Below are 21,022 nucleotides of genomic sequence, written 5' to 3'. Positions count from 1 at the left end.
GGCGGATCAGGTGAGCTGCAACGCAGATGACCGGAGAAGCTGTGGAGAAGCAGATGTGCGCATCCCGTTTTTTTTTTTTGAAACTTCACGAAGCTTGATGGAGTCTCTGCATGTGTTTCCTCTTCCCTCTCACTCTCTCCATTTGATGCTCTGTGCATGAGGAGACGTCATCTCTTCCCTGTAGCTGCGTAGACAGTGCGCGTGCTACACAGCCGGCGCTGCTTTTTGTGCCTTTCCGCCTCTCTCTGCTTCCCCTGTAGCCGTCGTCCCCCCCTCCTTGTGGAGTGTTTTTTGCTCCTGGTGCCGATCTGTGCGATCCGGACAGGAGCTTGTTTTCTCTTCGGTTGCGATTTCAGGTGTTCTGTCGGCTCAACTCTTCTTCATCCACGGCACTTTCTCTGCTCAGAGTTGTTAGCCTTCGCCTTCCTCTGCAGCCGTTGGTATCTTCGGACTGTTTGAGTGGTGTAAAAGCATAACGACGGCATCACCCGCAATGTAAAAGACGGCTGCTGCTTCTTTGTTTCGCCTTTCTGCTGTGCAGAGAGGGAGTTGGACGTCTGCTCGGTAAGCGCTCATCTACACATGTGCCTCAACAGCCGCCGCGGCCAGCCAGCAGATCAGTTCTCTGCGTCCATTCCCGCAACTTTTCCTGCTGCTGTGCGCAAGGGTAGTACCTCTGCCACACGAACCTGTCAATATCGTTCTGCGTTGTTTCTCCTTCGATTTTTGGAAGTGCTCCGCACCGGCGCATACATATGCTCGCGCACTGTACAGCGCAGCGGTTTGTTGTCGTGCGTCCGTGCAGGACTGGGCGATGGCGGGCTTCGCGCGAGGAAGAGAAAGCGAGCGCCTCGCTGCTCTGTTCCTCCCCGATCACTGGCAGCGATGGGGTTATAGGGAAGGAGTGTCTGTTCGAATGCGAGGGAGTGGATGTTGTTGCCGCGCTGTGCGTGGGATCACCTCTATCCGAGTCCAGATCTTCACTTGTCCGTTTCTTTTTCGTTTGTGTGTCTCCTTATCATGTCGGTCTGTTCCTGCTCTCATGCACGTGTCGAGTTGGCCGCCCATGCCTGCCCTTTTCTCTCCACGGGTGCGCTGTATACGTCAGATGCGGCGACAGCGGGCAAGCTGTGAACACGACAGTGGGCCGGCCGCTGCCCCATGCGCCGCGCTCCTCACCCCCACGTCGGCGCTGTAGAGGTGCTGTTCGCTCACGCCCGCCTTCTGTGACAACGGGGGAAGGGGAGGGGGAGGGCCACTGCTTCGTGCACAGGTGGGGCGGGGCCACGGAAGAGAAGGGCGGGGCAGACCTCACGGTCGAGAGCGAGATAGTCTGCCACTGTGCGACGGAACGAGATGTGACGAAGCACGAAAACAAAGAAGTAATGATGGAGTGCAGTGCTGTGGGTGCGCTGATCTCTTCGTATCTGCACCACGTGTACGCCATATCGTGCCGCGTGATTGCCGGCTCGCCTACCTGTGATGCTCCAAGATCCCTCTCTCTCCCGCGCGTGAGCTCGTGCTTACTTGGGTTTTCTGGCTTACAGGAAGGATTCGACCTGTCTCACGTCACTCCTCGGTACTTGTATGGAGCCCGTGATCGCGGTATCTCCCCCACCCCCACGTCGGGTGATTGTAGGAGGCTCTCGTTCCGGAGACCCTTTGGTGTGGGGTGTCCGGCGGACTGCGCGATAGACGCCGCAGCCGCCAGCTCGCATCACGGAGCAGCGGTGACAGCAGTGCATTCCTGCAATCTTTGGTTGATAGGTCTTTTTGTTACCTTGAAGGATCGCCTGCCTATGCGCTTAACGCTTCCCCGTGCTCTTCTCCGGTACATCTGAGAGGTTTTGTGGCCGCCTCTGCTCTGTCTTTTGACACCGCACACACGCACACCCCAAATAAGTGATCGGCGCTGCCCCCCACCCCTCCTCCTTCCCTTCCCCTTCCCTCCACAGTTGCCTCTTGGCCATCTTTCCACCACCGCACACTCGTCAAGCCGGCTTCCCAAAGTTTCACTCGTGCTGTTCGCTGACGCCATCTCGCATGAGGCCTGATGTACCGCATGTCACCAGCACTCCGCGCTATATGTGGTGTTTGCGCTGTGTTCTGTGTGCTGCTCGCATCATCAGCGGTGGCACAGAAGCCATACAGCTTCGTTGAGGCATGGTGAGCCCACTTCTACTCCCGTGCGTCCTACTGCGATATGTGCCGCATTCAGTCATGGACGTGCGGCTCTGCGTGCAACAGTGTGGCAACCTTTGAGCCGAAGGCTGCAATGAGCCACGTCATCACGGGCGCCGGCGGCTTTGTCGGCGTGGATCACGCGACGCAACAGATCGTGGTCGCCTTTCGTGGCACCAGCAACATTCAGAATATCTTGGCTGACATCCATGTGCTGTTGGCGAAGTACGACAAGAGCTCGAGCTGCGGCTCACAGTGCGAGGTGCACAGTGGCTTCTATGCCTCCTATATGTCTCTTCGTCAACAGACACGAGACTCTGTGCTGGAGCTGATTCACAAGAACCCCACGTACGAGATCGTCGTCACTGGGCACTCGCTCGGTGGGGCCATTGCGCTACTGGCGGCTGCCGACTTGCAGGAGCGACTCAACAATCTTGAAAGCCCCTCTGACTTGAAGCTGGTGTCCGTGTACACATTTGGTGCACCACGAGTCGGCAACGTTGCCTTTGCAAAGTGGCCAGACTCCTTGCTGGCGAAGGGAGCCAAGTATCGCATCACCCATGCGGGCGATCCGCTGGTGATCGTTCCTGCGCGCACGTGGGGCTACGCGCACAGAGCCTCCGAAGGGTTCTACATGACGCCCTCGAATAACAGTGCTGTGATGTGCAACGACTTGTCAGGTCAGGAGGACTCGACGTGCACCCTCGCTATATTTTTTCGCGTGCTCGATGACCACATGTACTACATGGGGGACACCACGGGATGCAAAGGACACGCCTCCCTTCCCAGCGCCGCGGTCTGCGATGCACCCGCGGTAGGGTGCGTCATATTCTTGCTTGGAGTTCTGTACAGCCTACTGTGAGGGAGCGTAATTTTTCTTTTTTGGACGCTCAAGCGGAGCGTGCACGTAGTGGAATTACTGTTGTCGAGCTCTTGCTTCCCAGCCCTCGAATTCGATGCCCTGACGGGAACGCCTCACCGCAGCGGTGCGCTCTCTTTAGTTTTGTTCTCGCTCTGCGCGGACGAGGTGACACGATGCGTACCGCCCCGGTGCCGGGCCTTGGCCTCGCCCTCTTGATTGTAGTTTCTCCTTTGTTGGTTCATAAAAGTGTTTTATGTTTGTGCATGCGTGCATGGGCATGTCTCACCTGCTCTTCCCCGCCGCCACCTTCGCTGGCGTGTGCAACGTCTCTCTCTCTCTCTCTCTGAATGCGCGTTTAATATGGGAATCCTGATCTTGTCTGTTCCTTTCACTTTTCTTTTCGTTCTCCCTCCCCCCCCCCCTTGCGTACGAGCGATGCTTCATGAAATTATACATGCGCCTTAGAACTCGCTTCCTGTGACACGGCCTATCGAGTGCCCGATACCACATCGCAGATGCGTTGATTCACCACGCGGGCAAAGGGGGGCTCCTTTGCCTGATTCCCTTTCGGCGTGTTCGGCTGGGTGGTCGTCTCCTGTGAGACGCCGTCGCCACTTTTTATACTTTGACCTTTCGGGGCCAGCGAGAAACGTGAAAAGTGCCGAAGATGTCGCAATGGGCACTTCTCTGTGCACACTGTCCTTTCTGTTATTGTTGTTGCTCTTCACTCGCTTCCACGCATGCCTTTTTCCTGGCGCTGTCTGTGCCTGAATGTGTGCCGGCATGGTGCCGTGTGCACAGTCCGCGAGGTTCCTCTTTTCTATTGGCACCTTTGTGCTTTACCTTCCCCCTAACACAGAGAGCTGCTCGCCGTCGCCCTCGTGCGAGAGCGGTGGTGGCATCGAAGGGCCTTCTCCCGAGGCTCGCTGATTCTTCATTCCTTCGTTTGTAAAGAGAAACGAACCAGAGGCGCCGAATCGGCCCCTCGTGCAATGCTCCTCGCCCCCGCCGCCTTCCGGTGGCAGCTCTACTTCTATTTTTAGCTCGTTGTCGAGTGTGTACAGATGCACGTCGTGTGCTATCCCGGTATCTTCTCTCTGCTATTTTTTCGTTGAGAGGCGCGTACGCCCTTGTCTTGCTGCCGGGGACGCTGTCATTTCTCTCAATCTCTCTCTCTAACACGGAAGCATGCATGCACTCGGAAGCAAAGACAAGGATCGACGCATGCCGTCACGCATGGTGACGCCGAGAGCTTTAAGCCAAGGGTTGGGGCCAGCAGATGCGCACCCGAACGCTTGCCCTTCTTGCCGCCTCATGGGATGCGATCGCGTTTAGCGCTTGCCTTGTGTGCTGAGCACCTCGATTTCTCTGAGCCCCGAGGTCCATGACCAGCGCGAAGAAGAGGTCTACTGTGATCACTGCGCGTCTTGCCTTCCTTTCTGCCATCGCCGTCCGTGAGGGCGGGCGTCTGCCACTTCGGTCCTTCGGCCTCTTCGCTATCCCTCCTTCTCTCTTCTTCCATCTTGATCTTTCGTTGTTTGCTCTGCTGCTGTGTACGCAGTCGTGCTCTACTCTGGCTGCTTGCACCCGCCCATGCGCGGGATAGGTTCGCATCGGAACCCGCCCCGCTCCCAACCTGTGTTCTTTGCTTGTTGACTCATGTTGCCCTCATCTTGCAGCCGCATCGTCGTCGTGGCGGCTCTGCTTCTGCTGTGCGGGGGTGCACGAGCCGTAGTCCTGTCGGGAGAGTACTCGCAAACTGACGCGATACGGTCCCTGCAGTACGCAAACGCGACGTACGCTGACAGCGATGCCGTCGCGAGTTGGAATTGCGGAGGCAGCTGCAACGCAAACCCGTCGTTCAAGGTGACATCGATTGTGAAGGGCGACGACGCGCACAGTCTGCATGCCTACGTGGGTGTCGACGAAGGCAGCGCGCAAGTGGTCGTGGCGCTTCGTGGCTCTGCGACGCAGCAGGAACAGCTTATGCGCCAGCTCGTGGAGCCCGTCCTGTACGACATCACATCCGGCTGCGGCCTTGAGTGCCGGGTGCACGCCGGCTTCCAAAGAAGCTACTTGGCCGTCCGCCGCACCATCCGTGCTGCTGTTGTGCGTGACTTGATGATGCATCCCGACTACAATGTTCTGGTGACGGGCCACTCCGTTGGCGGAGCGGTGGCGCTGCTGGCAGCGATAGACGTGCAGGCGCATGTGAATCGCATGTTCTTTGTGTCACGGCCGATTGTGTCGCTCTACACGTTTGGCATGCCTCACGTGGGCAACCGAGCCTTTGCGGTGTGGGCAGCTGGCATGCTCTCGCGGGGCTCCCATTTTCGCATCACAAGTCGACACGATCCCGTGCCCCGGATGCTCTCCAGCGGCAGTGCGGACTTTCAGCACGTCCCATATGAGGTTTACTGCTCCGCTGCTGACGGCACAAACTGCCGCGTGTGCGAGGGCAGCGTCGATAGTGACGACCCGACATGCATCGCGCACACCTCCAATGTGAATATGCGGGACCACTTCTTCTACTTTGGGGAGCGTATCTCAGGTGGCGCCGCTGGGGACGCCATGCTGTACCTGTAACCTCTGCGACCTCCTGTCACAGAGCCTTACGGGTGGGCAGCCTTATTGGTTTTGGTTACTTCTTGCACTTGATGTACCGCCTTGGCAGACCGTCCTGTGAGCGTACGTGTGGGTCTCTCCTATATGTATACCCCCACATCTTTCGTTTCTCGGTTTTTACTCGCTCTTCTTGGTGCTTTTCGCTGCTGTGGGGCATTGGCGAGTTTCGTGATGAGGGCTTTTACGCGAGTCCCGGCCAGTAATCAGCTTCGTGTTTCATTGTTTCCATCTCTCAACGTTCGCTCGGCTGTTGGGTTTTTGTTATCCTGAAGCCTTGATCAGACAGTCGTCCTCTTCTCCATGGTGCGCAGCCCGCGACGCACATACACGTAGCAAAATCTTTAGTCACGAGGTGTGGCAGCCGCGCCACTGTGGAAAAAGAGGCAGGGAAAACTGAGCGCTGCGGAACAGCAGAGATGAAATTGCTCACACTCCGCGGCGGTAACGCGGCTTCCTCATGTGTGACCGGCCAGCCGCCACACCGGGACGACCGTCTCCAGCAATGTGCATCCTTTACGAAGCGGCCGGTTGTGCGAAAGCCCGGTTTCTCATGTGCCACTCTCTCAAACACTTCTCTTGCGCCTCCCTCGCATTTTTCTTTGTGCCCTCCCTCCTCTGTCGTCACCTCTGAAAACCTTGCGCATGCATGCGACCTTCGGTAGTCAGGCACATGGCTATGCTCCTGCTGTACCGCGGTCCTCGATCCTCACCCCTCCTCACTCTGTAGTACACTACGTGCGCGCTCTTGTTAGGTGCCGTCTCGCTTGGTTTTGCGTTTGTTTTTTTTTGGCGCGCAGCCTTCTCCGTCTTCCGCGTCTGTGTGCGACTGCTTTTGCGCCGCTCCCGAGGCCAAGAAGTGTCTAGGGACGTCACCCGTGCCTTCGCGTCTCCTCGTCGTCTCGTCGACGCTCTGCCTTCTCCGCGGGGCGTGCTCACTTGCAACACGGCATTGGTTTCGTGTCTTCCCCATCTGCCTTTACGTGCGCGTTCGTGACGACGCTGTCGTCTATCATCTCCCCTGTGGCTTTCCTCTGTCGTTGTGCGGTTCGCGGTCATCTCTCCCACACACATCCCTCCCACCCGACCATCCACCCGCTCCGCCGCGGCCCTCGACCCGATTCACTGCGAGAGTTTCCACGTCTTCCCGATGTGGTACAGGAGAGGGCCGCTGAATATCGACAAGAAGAGCATCGCTGCTACATGGATAAAGGGGGTCGCATTGCGCCCCTCCTGAGGCCGCACGTGCCGGATGATGGTTCCGCGTTCTGCCGCTCCTGTGATGGTGGCGAGCGAACCTGCGCGAGTTACTCGGACGAGCAATGTCGCAACGACTGCGCGATCATGTAGACGGCAGGCACAAACCACAGCAGTCTGGCTTTCATCCTCAACGCTCGTGCAGCCGACTGGGTATACCACGGCGTTACTATCACGGCGCTGAGGAGGTGCAATGCAGGCCCGGACCTTACTTGCTGGATCACACACCTCCTGGACAAGCGTTGTGTCTGTGCTCGCTTCGGCAAGGGGGGATCGACGATGACCAGGCGTGCGTGCGGACCCCCACAAGGATTAGCCCTCGGCCCTCTTCTCCCCATCAGTGCAGTGAGCTCGCTGCGTGTGGAGCTCAGCAGAGTACCCGGACTTCACCACGCCTCCTTTACTGATGGCCTCACATTCCTCACGCCCTACGCAGGCAGAGATGTCATACAGACCAGACTGCAATCCGCCCTCTCGAGGGTGGCGCGCTGGACACTGGAGCACTGCGTGCGGCCGAGTGTCTCTGGAAGGAAGCACACGCTCTTTGCTGCGTGACACCGCAACTAGCCGCAGCCTTCCGTTGCAAGCATGTACACGGTAGAGGACCGCTACTTTCGCCTTCTCGGCGTGGGCTTTCAGCCAATGCGCGCCACTGGCTGGCACGCTGCACAGGTTATCCAGGAAACGTATGCAGGGCCCAACTTGCCAGGCAGAGGGCAGTGCGCAGTCACGAGAGCGGCCTCTCCACGGATCTTCCCCGCTGCTTGTGCATGGCAGTGGCTGGTTCACAGCAGCTCTACGGCGCCACAGCGCTTTCGCGCGACAGCAGCCACAGTCATGGTGGATACCGCAAAGCACGCAGACAACGGAGACCCACTCACAGAGGCCGATCTCCAGCCCCCCTAATCCATGGTACGGCTACGCCGCACCCGCCGCTCTCTTTATCTCTCTCTGATATCACGCGAGGAGGCTACCCTGCGTATTTTGTGCAGGGTGTTTACACGCCAGACGGCACTGCTGTCAAAACGCTGTGGCGGCTCGCACACGGGCATGCAGACATCGATCCCTTCGGATTACTGCACGCACACGCCACTCTCGTGCGCAGCGGTGGCGTGTACTTCAATCTATCGACTCGCTAGCAGGCTGTATCGGGACTCTCCGGACGGGGGGACTAGCTAGCAGCATGCAAGCAACAACTGTCCCGCGTAGTAAGGCTCCCTTACGAGCTCTGTACAGATGGTGCGCCACAGACAGGCACCGCGTCACGAGCGCCCGCGTTACTTTGGACTGCCCATCGACGCATAGGCAGAGTGTAAAGAGACTGCCCGCCTCCCCTCACCTGGCTTGCAGCTTCTCTCGCTGCGTGCGAAGCAATGGTGTTCGAATGCTCGCTTCATCGGCGGGCATCGACGCCTCAGCCATGCAGTCTGGCCGATCTGTCTTTGATGGGCTGCCGGCGCACCCAAACGCTAAGGAGGGCGAAGCGAGTGCTGACGATGAAAGGGCGCTTTCCATCACAGCGGATCCGTGTGTGCTGTGTGCAACGGATGCCGCCGGCAGCTTGGCGCCCGCGGTGCCGCTGACAACCGTGGCGGAGCTAGAAACTGCCGAAGTGCGCGACGGGGATGTGAGGGAGTGTGTGTCGGAGGCCGCTCGACTTTTGTTGGCGGAGGGCGCCGGTGGTGCCGGTTCTGTGAGCCGCGGTTTGCAAGTCAGGGCCTTTCGGCGCTTCAGCGGATCCATCGGGCCGATCCCGTACGTGACCTTCTTGCGCAAGAGCATCCACGACGTCGAATTTGGTCGCGACCCGAACGCCATCTTCTACTCGCTCTTCCAGAACCCGGCGAAGCACATTGACGACATGCAGTGCCTGCGCATGTTTGTGCGGCGCTACCTGGTGCACACGAGCGAGGGTAACAACCCGCGCCAGGTGCCGCTCTACGCATTCCTGTCTGCCCGGTGTGCGTGGCCGGATGTGGACCGTGAGCTGGTGAATCGGCTGGTGCATGAGGAGCTTGCCGCTCTCGTCAAGGCCGACCGCGCCATCGCGGCGGAGAAGGAGCGAAAACGCGCCCGTGAAGAACCTGTGGCGATGTCGCGCTGGACTTACCCTCTCCAGAGTGACTACTAGCGCACATTTTATTTGGTGCAGCTGACAAACAGTTCTGAGACGACGCCTGCTGTTTTTATCTGCTTTTTTTGTGCCAGTGGTGTTTTTTTTTTGCTGTTGATCTGGAGGTGATGCTTGGCGTTGTTGGAGACCAGCGCGCTGTCCGGCACTCGGTGAAGCGGATGGGTGACTGCATCCTCTTCACGGTGGTGTGAGGTGGCGGCGGATGTGTGCGTTGCTCTGCGGTGCGTGTCCACGCGAGTCGCCCTCGGGACCATGATGAGGAGCTGATGATATGAATCATTGACGTTGCTGGCGCTGCTGCGTGCATGATCATCGTGGCAGGGGTAACTGCAGCGCGCCTCCGGCGCACCGGTGTGTAATCCGTTACGGACGCGGTTTTGTAGAAGGATCTATGTTCTCTCTATCAAATGTACGAAGGCCCCAGACTCCTCACGAGCTCTAGGAACGCCTCTGGCGGTGTGTGCCACCGCTCTTGCGCTGCCTTCACTCTGTACTCGACAGGGTGGTAAGAGCCTATCCGGAACTGCACTCCGCTGGTGAGGATCCCTCTACTTGTGCCTACGGTCCTTTTCGGATGACTGGTTGCCGACATCGTGTTTCTCCCCGGGAAAGCGGGTCGTGGCCAACGGAGTCCGGTCACTGGCCACGTTGGTGAATTGGATCGGGCCTCTCGCTGATTGGTTGGCGCTAACGGGCGTGGCTGAGGTTTTTGTCGCTGTTGCTGTCTTGTGTGAGGGAGGCGGGCTTTCCGTTTTCGCGGGTGCAGGCAGGGGGAGGGGGTCGAGCAAGACGCACGAGGAACAGCGCAGATCGGGTGTAGGCCTCTTTACATGGGCTTTCGCTGCCCAATTCGCTTGGGGAAGGTGACAGGTCGGGGAGCGACGCGGTTCGCGTCGATTTTGTGCATGAATATGCACCACCTATGTGGCGCAGCAGCCGCGCCAGAATGGCTGCGTATTTAAATCGTCGCTTCTCTTCGATCATCCGACTTCTCGTCTCGAGGTGGTCGTTGTCTTGCAATGGGTAATGCCGGCGCGACACACACACACGAGAGAGAGAGAGGAGGGACAAGCAGGCGCCCAACGTCATTGCTCATGCGCGCACTGGCGAGGTGAGTCGCGAACGAGGCATTGGTCTCACGTCAGATGTGATTTGCGTAGCGAGTATGTGAGAGAACGTCGTGGCGCCCTTTTCGCTGTTTTCGTCGTGTTTCGGTTCGAAGAAAGGGTTCGTGCTGCGCTGTACTCTTTTGCCCGTCTTTGTAGCCGCGGCAGTGAAGACCGATGCGAAGGTAGTTCCTCGTGCGTCCGTCTTCTCTGGTGGGCATGCGTTGTTACGCCCCTCCTCTCTTCTCTCGCCTTTTATGTTCTTATCGCTAACGACTTCCCCCCCTCCCCCCCCCCACACACACACCGCACCCTTTATCTTTTTCACGTGAAGATATCGTAGCAACTCGATTGTGCTCTTTATATTTCTTTATATATATTTTTGTTTTCACCAACGCGATTCTGGACGTCGCGGGAGCAATGTGCAGCGGTAGACAGCGTTGACTCTCCTCGTCATTCTACGGCCTCCCCGACACTGCGGGTGCCACGTGCGCCGCCAACACCTGTGCAGAAACTCCACTTCCTACACCTTTACCTGGTCTCTCTCTCTCTCTCTCTGCCTCCCTTTTGCCGTCGTTCTACTGCTCACATATTTTCGTCTCCACCTTTATGGCGTGTTCGTTTATGCTTTGCAGCTGCAGGCGCGCTTCCCGCGGCAGCCGTGCGTGTTTCCTTTCCCTTGTGCCTGGCATCAGTTGCTTGCGTTTTTGATAACATGGTGAACTTCTGCTCGCACAACCTCGTTTTCACGCTCACCAGCCGGGTGACCAGCTGTGCAAACTGTGTGCCTCTTATCTTTGAGCGCACGAGGTGGGGCAGCGCACCTGCGTCGATGTTGGCGCATTGATGGCGCCCTGAGCTCGCCGGGTCTGTTGGGGATGAGCGGTGCCAATTCCGCATCCTTCCCACTGCCCCTGCTTATGGGAAGGCACAACGACGCACCGCTGCATAGATCGCTCACGCGCCAGCGAGATCTTGCGCACCAATGTATCCCCTTCTTTGTGTAAATCTTGTGCGTTTCACTGCATGCTGCGCCTTGTTGCGCTCCCCCTCCCCTCCCCTCCCCTCCCCTCCCCCCCACACACACCGCCTCAGCACTGGTTTACCGCTCTCACGCCCACGCTTTCCCTTCAGTGCTCCGTCGTGCGACTACGCGCTAGCCACACGTTTGCTATTCTTTTTTCTCCGCCGACCCATCAACCGACCCGCTCCTGCCTCTCCTGATGAGGTGACATCTTTGGGCGACAGCACGGAAGCATCACACTTCAGCCAACTCCAAGCGTAATCATCGATCCTCATGGAGGAGCATCCTGCTTTTGGAGGCCGTGGGCCGACGAGCATTAATGGTTTTCACGATGACTATCAACGGGAACGGGCCCCTCGGGAGCCAATAAGCACGCAGGACATGGACCTTGAAGACGACCTGGATCATCGGATCGGCCGTGAGCGGCCTAGCAGAAGCCCCACCTTTGATCCAACTGCGCCCACCGAAGATCCGGTGCCCCGTATTGTCCTTTGTGAAGACCGCCCCATCGAGAATCTCCCGGCGATGGTATCTCCAGAGCTGAAGCTAATTGGTCGTTGTGTGACCTTCCTCGTGAAGCAGACTCTCAATGGCGTACTGGCCACTTCCTACTACTATATCGGGCTTGTATCCACTGTCACGGTGAGCACCGCGACCTTGATGCACGTCAACCGGTATACGCCTGCCGATTTCAAGGCGTACAAGTCGCGTGAGCAGCGCTTGGCAAAGGGTGTAGCCGTCCCTGCAAATTCCGGCAGCAGTATCGGTAACGATGGAGGTCGCGAATTCAACGAGAAGTCGATGAGCCCAAACAATCGCCCTCCTTCATCTCTATCTGGTAGTGAGCTTCGCTCCTACAGCCGAGCCAATGACGACGAAGTGGCTGCTGCCGAGGATGGGGGTCTCACAAGAATACGCGGCACTGGACGACTCACTGACTTGTACGCTTCCGGTAGCTTAGCCCATTCAGCTCTACTGACGACAGAGACGGAGCTAGAAACTGCCATCTCGAAGCAGCGGGACAAGGAGCAGCTTCTGGCCCCGTATACATCACTCGAAGAGAACCAGGGGCAGCCGGAAGCAGGAGGTGCTGCACGGCACAGGCACTTTCGGCGCTTCAGCGGATCCATCGGGCCGATCCCGTACGTGACCTTCTTGCGCAAGAGCATCCACGACGTCGAATTTGGTCGCGACCCGAACGCCATCTTCTACTCGCTCTTCCAGAACCCGGCGAAGCACATTGACGACATGCAGTGCCTGCGCATGTTTGTGCGGCGCTACCTGGTGCACACGAGCGAGGGTAACAACCCGCGCCAGGTGCCGCTCTACGCATTCCTGTCTGCCCGGTGTGCGTGGCCGGATGTGGACCGTGAGCTGGTGAATCGGCTGGTGCATGAGGAGCTTGCCGCTCTCGTCAAGGCCGACCGCGCCATCGCGGCGGAGAAGGAGCGAAAACGCGCCCGCGAGGAGCGGCAGCTGCAGCGTTATCGCGCGCCTGCTGGCCTCTTCTCCAGTACGGGCATCCTCTATCTCACGAAAATTCCGCAGAGATCCTTCTTTTCAGGCATTGTCACGCTTCTGTTTACTTTGCTCTTCGCTGTCTATCTTGGCGTGGTTCTTAGTATCACTAGCGACGCCCTTATTGTAAGCTTCGTGAACAAATTCATCTTCTTTTTCGTCGCCTCTGTTGTGGTGTGGCCCACCGCTGCTGTGGCGATCATGTTGCACGCCAGCAAGGGTCACATTCCCTTACTAGTCGACCACTTTCGACTTGGTACGCGCATCGCATTCACCCTGGCGGCTATTGGATGCTGTGTGATGACGCTGCTCGTTGTGCTCTGGAAAATGACGAACCAGGCAATGTTCGACCACATGCTTGTGCATCAGAGGGACCAGCTCTGCGCCTTCTACCAGCAGCATACATGTACGGGTTTCTCGGAAGCGTGTGGGTCCGGCAGGATCAATCCAAATCTGTGCTTGTTGTGCACCAATATGCCGGTGACAAACACCAGCTGCTACGCGTATCTATGGGTGGAGGTCGAGAAGGCCCTTGTTCCTCTCCTGTGCTTCACCTGCATCATCCTGATGGCCACTGTGTACGCTGCTTATCTGGTTGTAAAGCTGTTTTTGTTTGTCGAGGTCATGATGGGACGGATTGTGTGACCGTGCTGCTCCTTGACTCTATTCTCTCTGTCTGTCTCAACCCCTCCCGGAGGACTGCGTGTTTCTTGGTGTTTATGTGTGTGGGAGTGTGTCCTCCATCCGTGTAGCCTATCGTGTCGAAGAGAGGGTCACTTTTGCCGGGTTGTCTATCTGCAGTTCTGTTTTCTTCTGTTTTTGGTGCGCATACCTTCTACGCGCCTCTCCAGCCCTTCCTTGTCGCCCATCCTCCGCGAAGGCTTCGATGGCTTCGCTTCGTTGTGGTCGGTTTGCCGCATCGCCCCTTCCTCTGTGTCTGCTCAGCCGGAGGCTCGCATCGTCGTCGGCTCGGACGTTGCCGTGTTTATTCCTGCTCTCCCCTCCTCTCCATCTCCCTCTCCATTTTTTTTTTACCCCCCCATACCTTTCCGTGGACTCCCCCACCCCTGTTGTGCATTAACCGGTTCATCTCTCGGCCCTCCCCTCCCCCTCCTCCTCCCTCGTTTATCTAATCCCTGCGAGTCGTCGTCTACTACTTCCTCCTCTCCTCCCCCCTTCTCACCACCACCTCCTCCTCCTTTACCCTTACAGGATGTGTGCTCTGTGCTTGTTCTCCTCTAACGCAGACACATCTGTATATCTATATGCATGTATCTGTACATACATATGTGTATGTGTATTTTTTTGTTTTGCTCGTGCCATCGGAACTGCCGATCCCGCTTTGCGCTCTCTCCTCATGTACAGTGCTGTGTGCCTTGACAATGCTTGCGCAGATGTGTGGTGTTCTCCCCGCCTAGCGGCGCTGCGGGTCACTGGAACTGGATGCCAGATTTATATCAGCATAGCTCACCAGTTGGCTGCGGTGGTGTACTGTGCACTCTACCCCGGAAATGCGTGTAGCATTCACCCTCCCTCCCCCCAAGGATTGGGACCGCATCCAGAGCCTCAGTCCTTCTGGCCACCAAAAGGACTGAGCATGGAGGCAGCCGATACGCGATGTGTGCGGGGCTCGTAGGCTGCCTATCCTCACTCCGCCGCTCCCTCCCCTTGTTTTGTCTCATACTCCTGTTTGGCCACCACACCGAAACACGTCTGTGTCTCATCTAGCACACCTGCTCTGTCCTTTTCTTCTCTCTCTCTCGTGCTTGTCTTCAGTCTCCTTCTACCAGCCAACTTTCGTGCGGCATCCCCCCGCCCTCCTCTCGTTGCCCTCACACTCGGCCACTATCGACTCGCTGGCGGCTGAGCCATTCACCTCTCTTGTTAACCTTCGTAGTGTAGTGACTCAGCTGCAATGCCAACACATGGGGAAAACGAGGACTATCTTGCCTTCAACCCGAGTACGCTGAGCGCGCGCCTTTCCCGCGACAACTCACTGCAGGGGCGGGCGGCGCGAGAGCCCATAAGTACTCGTGAGGCATCAGATGGAAATTTTTTAATTGCCCCCCAGCAAAGCACTGCTTGCATGAGTACAATTCCAAAAGATTCAATCGACGAGATGGTGTCGCGTATTGCTATTCCCGACAACATTCCCATCCAGAATCTTCCAGTGTTAAATGCACCAGAGCTGAAGCTAATTGGCCGCTGCGTGAGCTTTTGCGTGAAGCTGCCTGCTAACGGCGCCACGTCCGTCTCCTCCTACTACACAGGCCTTGTGTCCATGGTCACAGGGACTTCGGTTGCCTTGATATACGTGAACCGGTATACGCATGAGGACTTCGAGGAGTACAAGGCACTGGAACAGCGCCTAGCAAACAATGAGAACCCTGCTCCGGACGAGCAGAGGACTGTCGAATCCGCTCCACACGGTATGAACAAACTGATGCGCAGTCTCCGCAGGTTACACAGTGTTCCTACAAGGGCCGACGTTGACGCCTCAGCCATGCAGTCTGGCCGATCTGTCTTTGATGGGCTGCCGGCGCACCCAAACGCTAAGGAGGGCGAAGCGAGTGCTGACGATGAAAGGGCGCTTTCCATCACAGCGGATCCGTGTGTGCTGTGTGCAACGGATGCCGCCGGCAGCTTGGCGCCCGCGGTGCCGCTGACAACCGTGGCGGAGCTAGAAACTGCCGAAGTGCGCGACGGGGATGTGAGGGAGTGTGTGTCGGAGGCCGCTCGACTTTTGTTGGCGGAGGGCGCCGGTGGTGCCGGTTCTGTGAGCCGCGGTTTGCAAGTCAGGGCCTTTCGGCGCTTCAGCGGATCCATCGGGCCGATCCCGTACGTGACCTTCTTGCGCAAGAGCATCCACGACGTCGAATTTGGTCGCGACCCGAACGCCATCTTCTACTCGCTCTTCCAGAACCCGGCGAAGCACATTGACGACATGCAGTGCCTGCGCATGTTTGTGCGGCGCTACCTGGTGCACACGAGCGAGGGTAACAACCCGCGCCAGGTGCCGCTCTACGCATTCCTGTCTGCCCGGTGTGCGTGGCCGGATGTGGACCGTGAGCTGGTGAATCGGCTGGTGCATGAGGAGCTTGCCGCTCTCGTCAAGGCCGACCGCGCCATCGCGGCGGAGAAGGAGCGAAAACGCGCCCGCGAGGAGCGGCAGCTGCAGCGTTATCGCGCGCCTGCTGGCCTCTTCTCCAGTACGGGCATCCTCTATCTCACGAAAATTCCGCAGGGCGCCTTCCTTGCAGCAGTGGTCATCCTCGTCGTCACCATGATCTTCGCGATGCTTCTCAGCGTGTCGTTGAGCACTGTGAGCGACTCCCTCATCATAACCTTCCTGAGCAAGTTTATGAGGAGCTTCTTGGCAGCAATCGTTGTGTGGGGAATCACCGGCATCACCGGCATCGTGTACGCCACAGTGGTGCACTTGCCGCTTCGCGAGTGCACAATGTTAGTGGGCATGCACGTTTTTTTTGCCTTCTTCTCAACGGTCTGCTGCATCATGTGCATCGTGCTCATCCTGGCGAACATTACAAAGGGGGCCATTTACAAGCACATGGTGAGCCACCGAACACTCGATCTCTGCGCCTTCTATAGCCGGCGCAACTGCACCGGGTTCCTGCAGAGTTGCGATGTCATGGACGCGTATAACGTAAACCTTTGCAGCACATGCCCCCAAATGCTGGCGGCAGGCGGCTGCTACGTTGTTGCTCGGAGAATGGTAGATGCGGCTCTTGCTCCGATGCTTGTGTTCACTCTTTTTATCACGATTGCGCTGGTCTACGTAGGCATTCTACTCTTTAAGCTACTGGTAGCGGCTAAGGCAATGACTGGTCGCTTCTTTTAGCAAGTGCTATTTCTCTCTCTCTCTCTCTCTCGCTTGCTTACTATTTTTCTGTATTGTTTTTCGCTTTCGCTTCCTTGTACACACAGCTGCACGGTTTGATGCAGTGTAGCTCTCCTTGCCTATGAGTTTGACTTGTCCCGCGCGTACCGGGCAAGAGGGCGAGTGTTGTCGTGCAAGAGCGTGGCTTAAATGTGCGTCGCAAGTGCCTACACGATCCGAAAAGAGAAGCAAAATGATGAAACAAAACACAACAAAAAACGTCTTGGCGCTTTAGTGCGACGACGCCGTGCTTTCTATAGGTTGCTGCCTTTTATTTGTGTTTGCTTCCTGGACTTTAGGTGCTCGTCTTCTTTCTGTTGTGGTGGTCATGGTGGCGCTCGTTGTTGCTCCTCTTCTCGTCCGAGAGACAGGCACACAGGCACACCGGCACACGCACACACACACACATGAAAGCAGGTGCACTCGAGACTCTGGTCAACTGCGATATTTTCGTTTTGCTGCTTTCTTGCACCATTTTTATTTAAATATCTATCTTCCGTTCTTCTTTCCCGTTTTACCCCTCAATCCCCCTCAACGCCTCCTACGCTAAGTCAATCCTGCATTCTCCTTGTGCACGTGCAGGTGTAACTGCTCACTCAATGTGCCAGGGGGGAGTCTACAGGTTACATGCGCACTGCTCTTTTTGTAGTGCTCAACGATTCTATGCCTCTCGCGCTGTTCTCCCGATGCTTGGTTTGAGCTCACTCCTGCCTTGACATCTACATGTACATATGCACATATATATATATATATGTATATGTATATGTATATTTGCACACGAACTTGGTGTCGTGGAAGCCAGATCTGCGCTTGGCGTTGGCGACCACATGCTTCATCGTTTCTCGCCTCTCCATCTGCGTCTTCGCCTTCCGCGCCGCAGCTTCTCTCTTTCTCGACTGTTTCGTCTTGCTTTCCACGCCTGGTCCGCGATCTATTGCTCTCTGCCCAGTCGCCCTCGAGGCCGGTTTGTAGTTTGTTTTTTGTTCTCCTCTCGGCTGTTTGTCCCTGTACTCGCGCGTAACGCACCTTTCTCCCCTCCCCTCCCTCCCCACCACCACCACCATCATCCCCCCTCTCTCTTCCTGCTTCATAGATGATTATGCCTGCATGTACCTGTGGGGAGATGAGGGTGTTGCCGCTTCACTAACAGGTCACTCCTCTGTCATGATGGAGTGCTGCTTTGCCTTTTTTTTCGTTCGTTTTTTTTCCCTTTTGCCCTCCGAACTTTTCTTCCTGCCGAGAGCTCTTGAGAGTGTTGTTTTCCAGTGAATGGGCCGTTCGGTGTCACACAGTCGATTCTTACGTGCCTGCTAGTGCTTGCTTGAGTGCCGGTGCGTCGTCGACACCTCCATGCTCCCCCAACAAGCAAAGAAAAGGAAAATGAAAAGCGGAAGGGCAATCGTATTGCCTCACCTCGCCTTGCTAAAGCCTGGTGCGCAGCATCTCGATGGGCGCACAGGGCTACGTGATCGCTCTCACAAACGCACGAGAGACACACACGAAGTGGTTGCTCCGAGCTCCTGCCACAGACTCGGCTGTGGACTTCTGCGTCGCTGCCGTTTTCCTTCTCGATGTACCTGCTGCCTCACGGCTGTTCTTCTCTCTTCCACCGTAAGCACATGTCTCTCACACTCATCACCTACGCTACTAAGCAGCACATCGCTGAACCTGCAACTCTACGCCATCATTAGAGTACACAAGAAACACAAGGTGAACGGCATACTCCGCGGGAAAGTCGCTTCGAGATGTGCGTGTGCGACGGACGCTTCACGGGTATCACATCCCTAGCGCCTGCCACGCACCTTGGCATGACCGCCGAATGGTTGAGCAGCCGTCCAGCAGCGACATCGCTTATCAGTCGCGACGCTGAGATGCTCTCTCACCTGCTGTGGAATGAGGTGTGAGATGTGTACATGGCGATGCCGGCAAGTCGCTGCTATTTGTCCTCCACCGAGTCGCTTAGGGAAAGGGGCAAGGCACGAAGAGGGGACGAGGAACACTATCGGTATGGTGGGGTGCGCTAAGGCACGACGACAGAGACGCACTTGCCGCTGAGGAAGACAGGCATTGGTGACGGGGGACCGCATGTGTGCTTTTTTCAGTCTCTGACTCGAGCCGCGCTCCACGGAACATCGAAAAGGTGCCTCCGTAGGCCATGCGGAGTCGCGCGAGTGCTCTGCGCGGTCGCGCTAGCGCGACCGCCAACCTTCCGAGAAGATTGAGGCGCAGCTCCTCGGCAATGCACTGCGCAGGGAGTAGTGACGCGTATTTTTACTGCACCCAGCTATACAAACGGAGAACCCGTACGCCAGACGGCGTGCTTCGGCCACCGCGGTAGCGACAGCCTCGACCGTACGTCTACGGGCGTACCATGCACGGCCACAGCAAATGGTCGCGTTCTCCTTTTAGCGTCTGCTCTACTTCAGCGGGCATAAGCAACAGCAGCCCACAGAGAGTGCTTCTCCGTCTGCGCCCGGGCCCGAGGTTCTGCAGGATACCGTCTCCTCCATGCTCCTTGAAACAGCGGCACATCGCCAGGCATTAACCCTCTAGACTGTCATTGATGAATGCCGTGCATCGCTGGCAGACACAGGAAAGAAGGAAGAAACAGGGTAGGCTCGCACATTTCGAAGCGCGGAAGGGGACAGCGTAGACTGAGCGGTGCGTTTACCTGCTTCGGCACCTCTGCAGTAGATGAGCTGTCGAGTTGCTCTGCGATTGGCTGTTGTGTTTTCCACCGCCCAGGGAGTAGGATGCACCTGCTCTCCAGGCCGACCTCTCTGAAGAGCTGTTTGCGTCCTTCGTGAATTCTCTTTCGCCGTCGGGTCTTGTGCGCCGTTTTTTTTTTGTTTCGCTTTCGTCTGCATCGTCGGACTGAAATCCAATGCCTCACCGACAGACGCACCATGGAGAGGGCATTCAGGCGCGGTGAGTCATGTCTGCTCAAACACACGGCCGCACTTGTCGGCGACGAAGAGGCGTCCGTGTGTCTGACGGCGCGGAGTTGAGCAGCGTCGCTTTATACGAGCTCACTCTTTTATGTGTCCCCGATCTACACATACACATACACACACACAAACACACACTCACACTCATACTCACACGCCTACACAAACCGCGGATGTTATGGCACGCTGTAAACGGCAGAGTATCTGTTGAGGGTCACTGGGTGGGTCTCGGAGTGTTGGAGGCGGGATCGCCCCTTAACGGGATGGTGATGCATACGCCGTGTGCCGTCGCAGAGTCCCTTCTCCTCTTGGCTTGTGGGTTTGAACTGCCCTATTGTGTAGCGCCTCTTTTATGTTGTTGTTTCTCTGCTTCATTATCCGCTTCCCCTTCGCAGTCTGCTCGACGCGTGTTTCATGGCTGCTGTAGTGATGATGTGGGCCAGCCAGCACACGGGGCGCTGCCCTCACGTGCGTGCTCTCTCGGGCACGCACATGCTCTGTTGCCGCGCCGAAGCCCCCTCGCTTATTGCGGCCTTGTCTTCGCCGGTTTCCCTCCTCCCCCTCCTCTCTCACCCGCACGACCGTTCTGGAATACGCGCCCATGCGAAGGTGGCGAACAGACGCCCGCCATCGTTGTGTCACCTCTCCTCTCGTTTGAAAGAAGGGTAAATAACGCGACGAGGAGAGAGACGTGCCGGTGGTCCCCTCTCTTCGCTCGCCTTCCCTGCCGTGTAGGCGCGCCACCGGCTGTTGCGCTGCGTGAAACTTCCTCTTCGGACACCTGCTGTTGCGCTTCCTCTTTGTGCTCTTCGGTTTTGGGGGGAGGGAGGGAGGGTGGGAGGGAAGAGGGGCGCGCCTCTCACTCTCTCGGTGTGTATGTGTGTTGTGCTGTTTTCTGTGTAGTGTGCGCTTCTCTTGTCTGTCTCCTCTATACGCTCTTTGGTTCTCCCCTTCTCGGCACCCGGTCGCTGCTGCTGACTATGACTAGTCTAAAAAGCATGCTCTCTGTAGGCGCGGCGTGCGTTGCGGTTGGTGGACTCTTCGTGAACACGTCCCTCGCAAGTGTTCAACCCGCACCTCCTAGGTGGCGGTGTCGTACGCCTTCTCTGCGGAACTCGAGCCATTCACGCGTGCCTGCAGCCAGCTACGGCGCAGAGTCTTATCGGCGTATTGCGATGGATGAGAAGCGTGATGGGAGACGGTAGCTGTCACAGGCCCCAGCCCTATGGCAGCCGCGGTCTTTTTCACCAGCTCACCCTGCACTAGCGGGCTTCATCTCTGTTCTACTCCCCTCATCCTCCTTGTGCTGTGTCACGGTGCTCCGCTTCCGCCAGTCACGCGCTCTCGCGATCCACCTAACGTGCGAAGCGCCGCCGTCCTCTCACTCACCTTCACCGTGCACACTCTCGCCTCGACCCCCTTTTTTAGTGTACGTCTTTCCTCGTTCTCCATCCTTTTCGTTTCTCTCTCTC

The 21,022-nt window shown here is 57.2% G+C and overlaps 6 protein-coding genes across 6 annotated transcripts; all 6 read left to right on the top strand.

Moving 5' to 3' along the window:
- Nucleotides 1-2,203: 2,203 nt before the first annotated feature.
- Nucleotides 2,204-3,043, top strand: LMJF_31_0840 (lipase precursor-like protein; the record flags this gene model as incomplete). Its single annotated transcript, XM_001685017.1, has 1 exon — nucleotides 2,204-3,043. The coding sequence occupies one exon, from the start codon at nucleotides 2,204-2,206 to the stop codon at nucleotides 3,041-3,043; it is 840 nt and encodes a 279-aa protein (XP_001685069.1).
- A 1,659-nt stretch (nucleotides 3,044-4,702) lies between these two features.
- LMJF_31_0830 (putative lipase) lies at nucleotides 4,703-5,629 on the top strand (the record flags this gene model as incomplete). Its single annotated transcript, XM_001685016.1, has 1 exon — nucleotides 4,703-5,629. The coding sequence occupies one exon, from the start codon at nucleotides 4,703-4,705 to the stop codon at nucleotides 5,627-5,629; it is 927 nt and encodes a 308-aa protein (XP_001685068.1).
- A 2,677-nt stretch (nucleotides 5,630-8,306) lies between these two features.
- On the top strand, nucleotides 8,307-9,053 carry LMJF_31_0820 (conserved hypothetical protein; the record flags this gene model as incomplete). Its single annotated transcript, XM_001685015.1, has 1 exon — nucleotides 8,307-9,053. One exon carries the CDS (start codon nucleotides 8,307-8,309, stop codon nucleotides 9,051-9,053), a length of 747 nt encoding a protein of 248 aa, XP_001685067.1.
- Nucleotides 9,054-11,459: 2,406 nt separating this feature from the next.
- LMJF_31_0810 (conserved hypothetical protein) lies at nucleotides 11,460-13,349 on the top strand (the record flags this gene model as incomplete). Its single annotated transcript, XM_001685014.1, has 1 exon — nucleotides 11,460-13,349. The coding sequence occupies one exon, from the start codon at nucleotides 11,460-11,462 to the stop codon at nucleotides 13,347-13,349; it is 1,890 nt and encodes a 629-aa protein (XP_001685066.1).
- A 1,441-nt stretch (nucleotides 13,350-14,790) lies between these two features.
- Nucleotides 14,791-16,563, top strand: LMJF_31_0800 (conserved hypothetical protein; the record flags this gene model as incomplete). Its single annotated transcript, XM_001685013.1, has 1 exon — nucleotides 14,791-16,563. The coding sequence occupies one exon, from the start codon at nucleotides 14,791-14,793 to the stop codon at nucleotides 16,561-16,563; it is 1,773 nt and encodes a 590-aa protein (XP_001685065.1).
- A 1,146-nt stretch (nucleotides 16,564-17,709) lies between these two features.
- Nucleotides 17,710-17,871, top strand: LMJF_31_0795 (hypothetical protein; the record flags this gene model as incomplete). Its single annotated transcript, XM_003722325.1, has 1 exon — nucleotides 17,710-17,871. The coding sequence occupies one exon, from the start codon at nucleotides 17,710-17,712 to the stop codon at nucleotides 17,869-17,871; it is 162 nt and encodes a 53-aa protein (XP_003722373.1).
- Between the last annotated feature and the right edge of the window lie 3,151 nt (nucleotides 17,872-21,022).

The sequence above is a fragment of the Leishmania major genome, chromosome 31 (assembly GCF_000002725.2).
Source record: "Leishmania major strain Friedlin complete genome, chromosome 31".
NCBI classification, from domain to species: Eukaryota; Euglenozoa; class Kinetoplastea; order Trypanosomatida; family Trypanosomatidae; genus Leishmania; species Leishmania major.
This window is presented reverse-complemented; position numbering and strand designations above follow the sequence as displayed.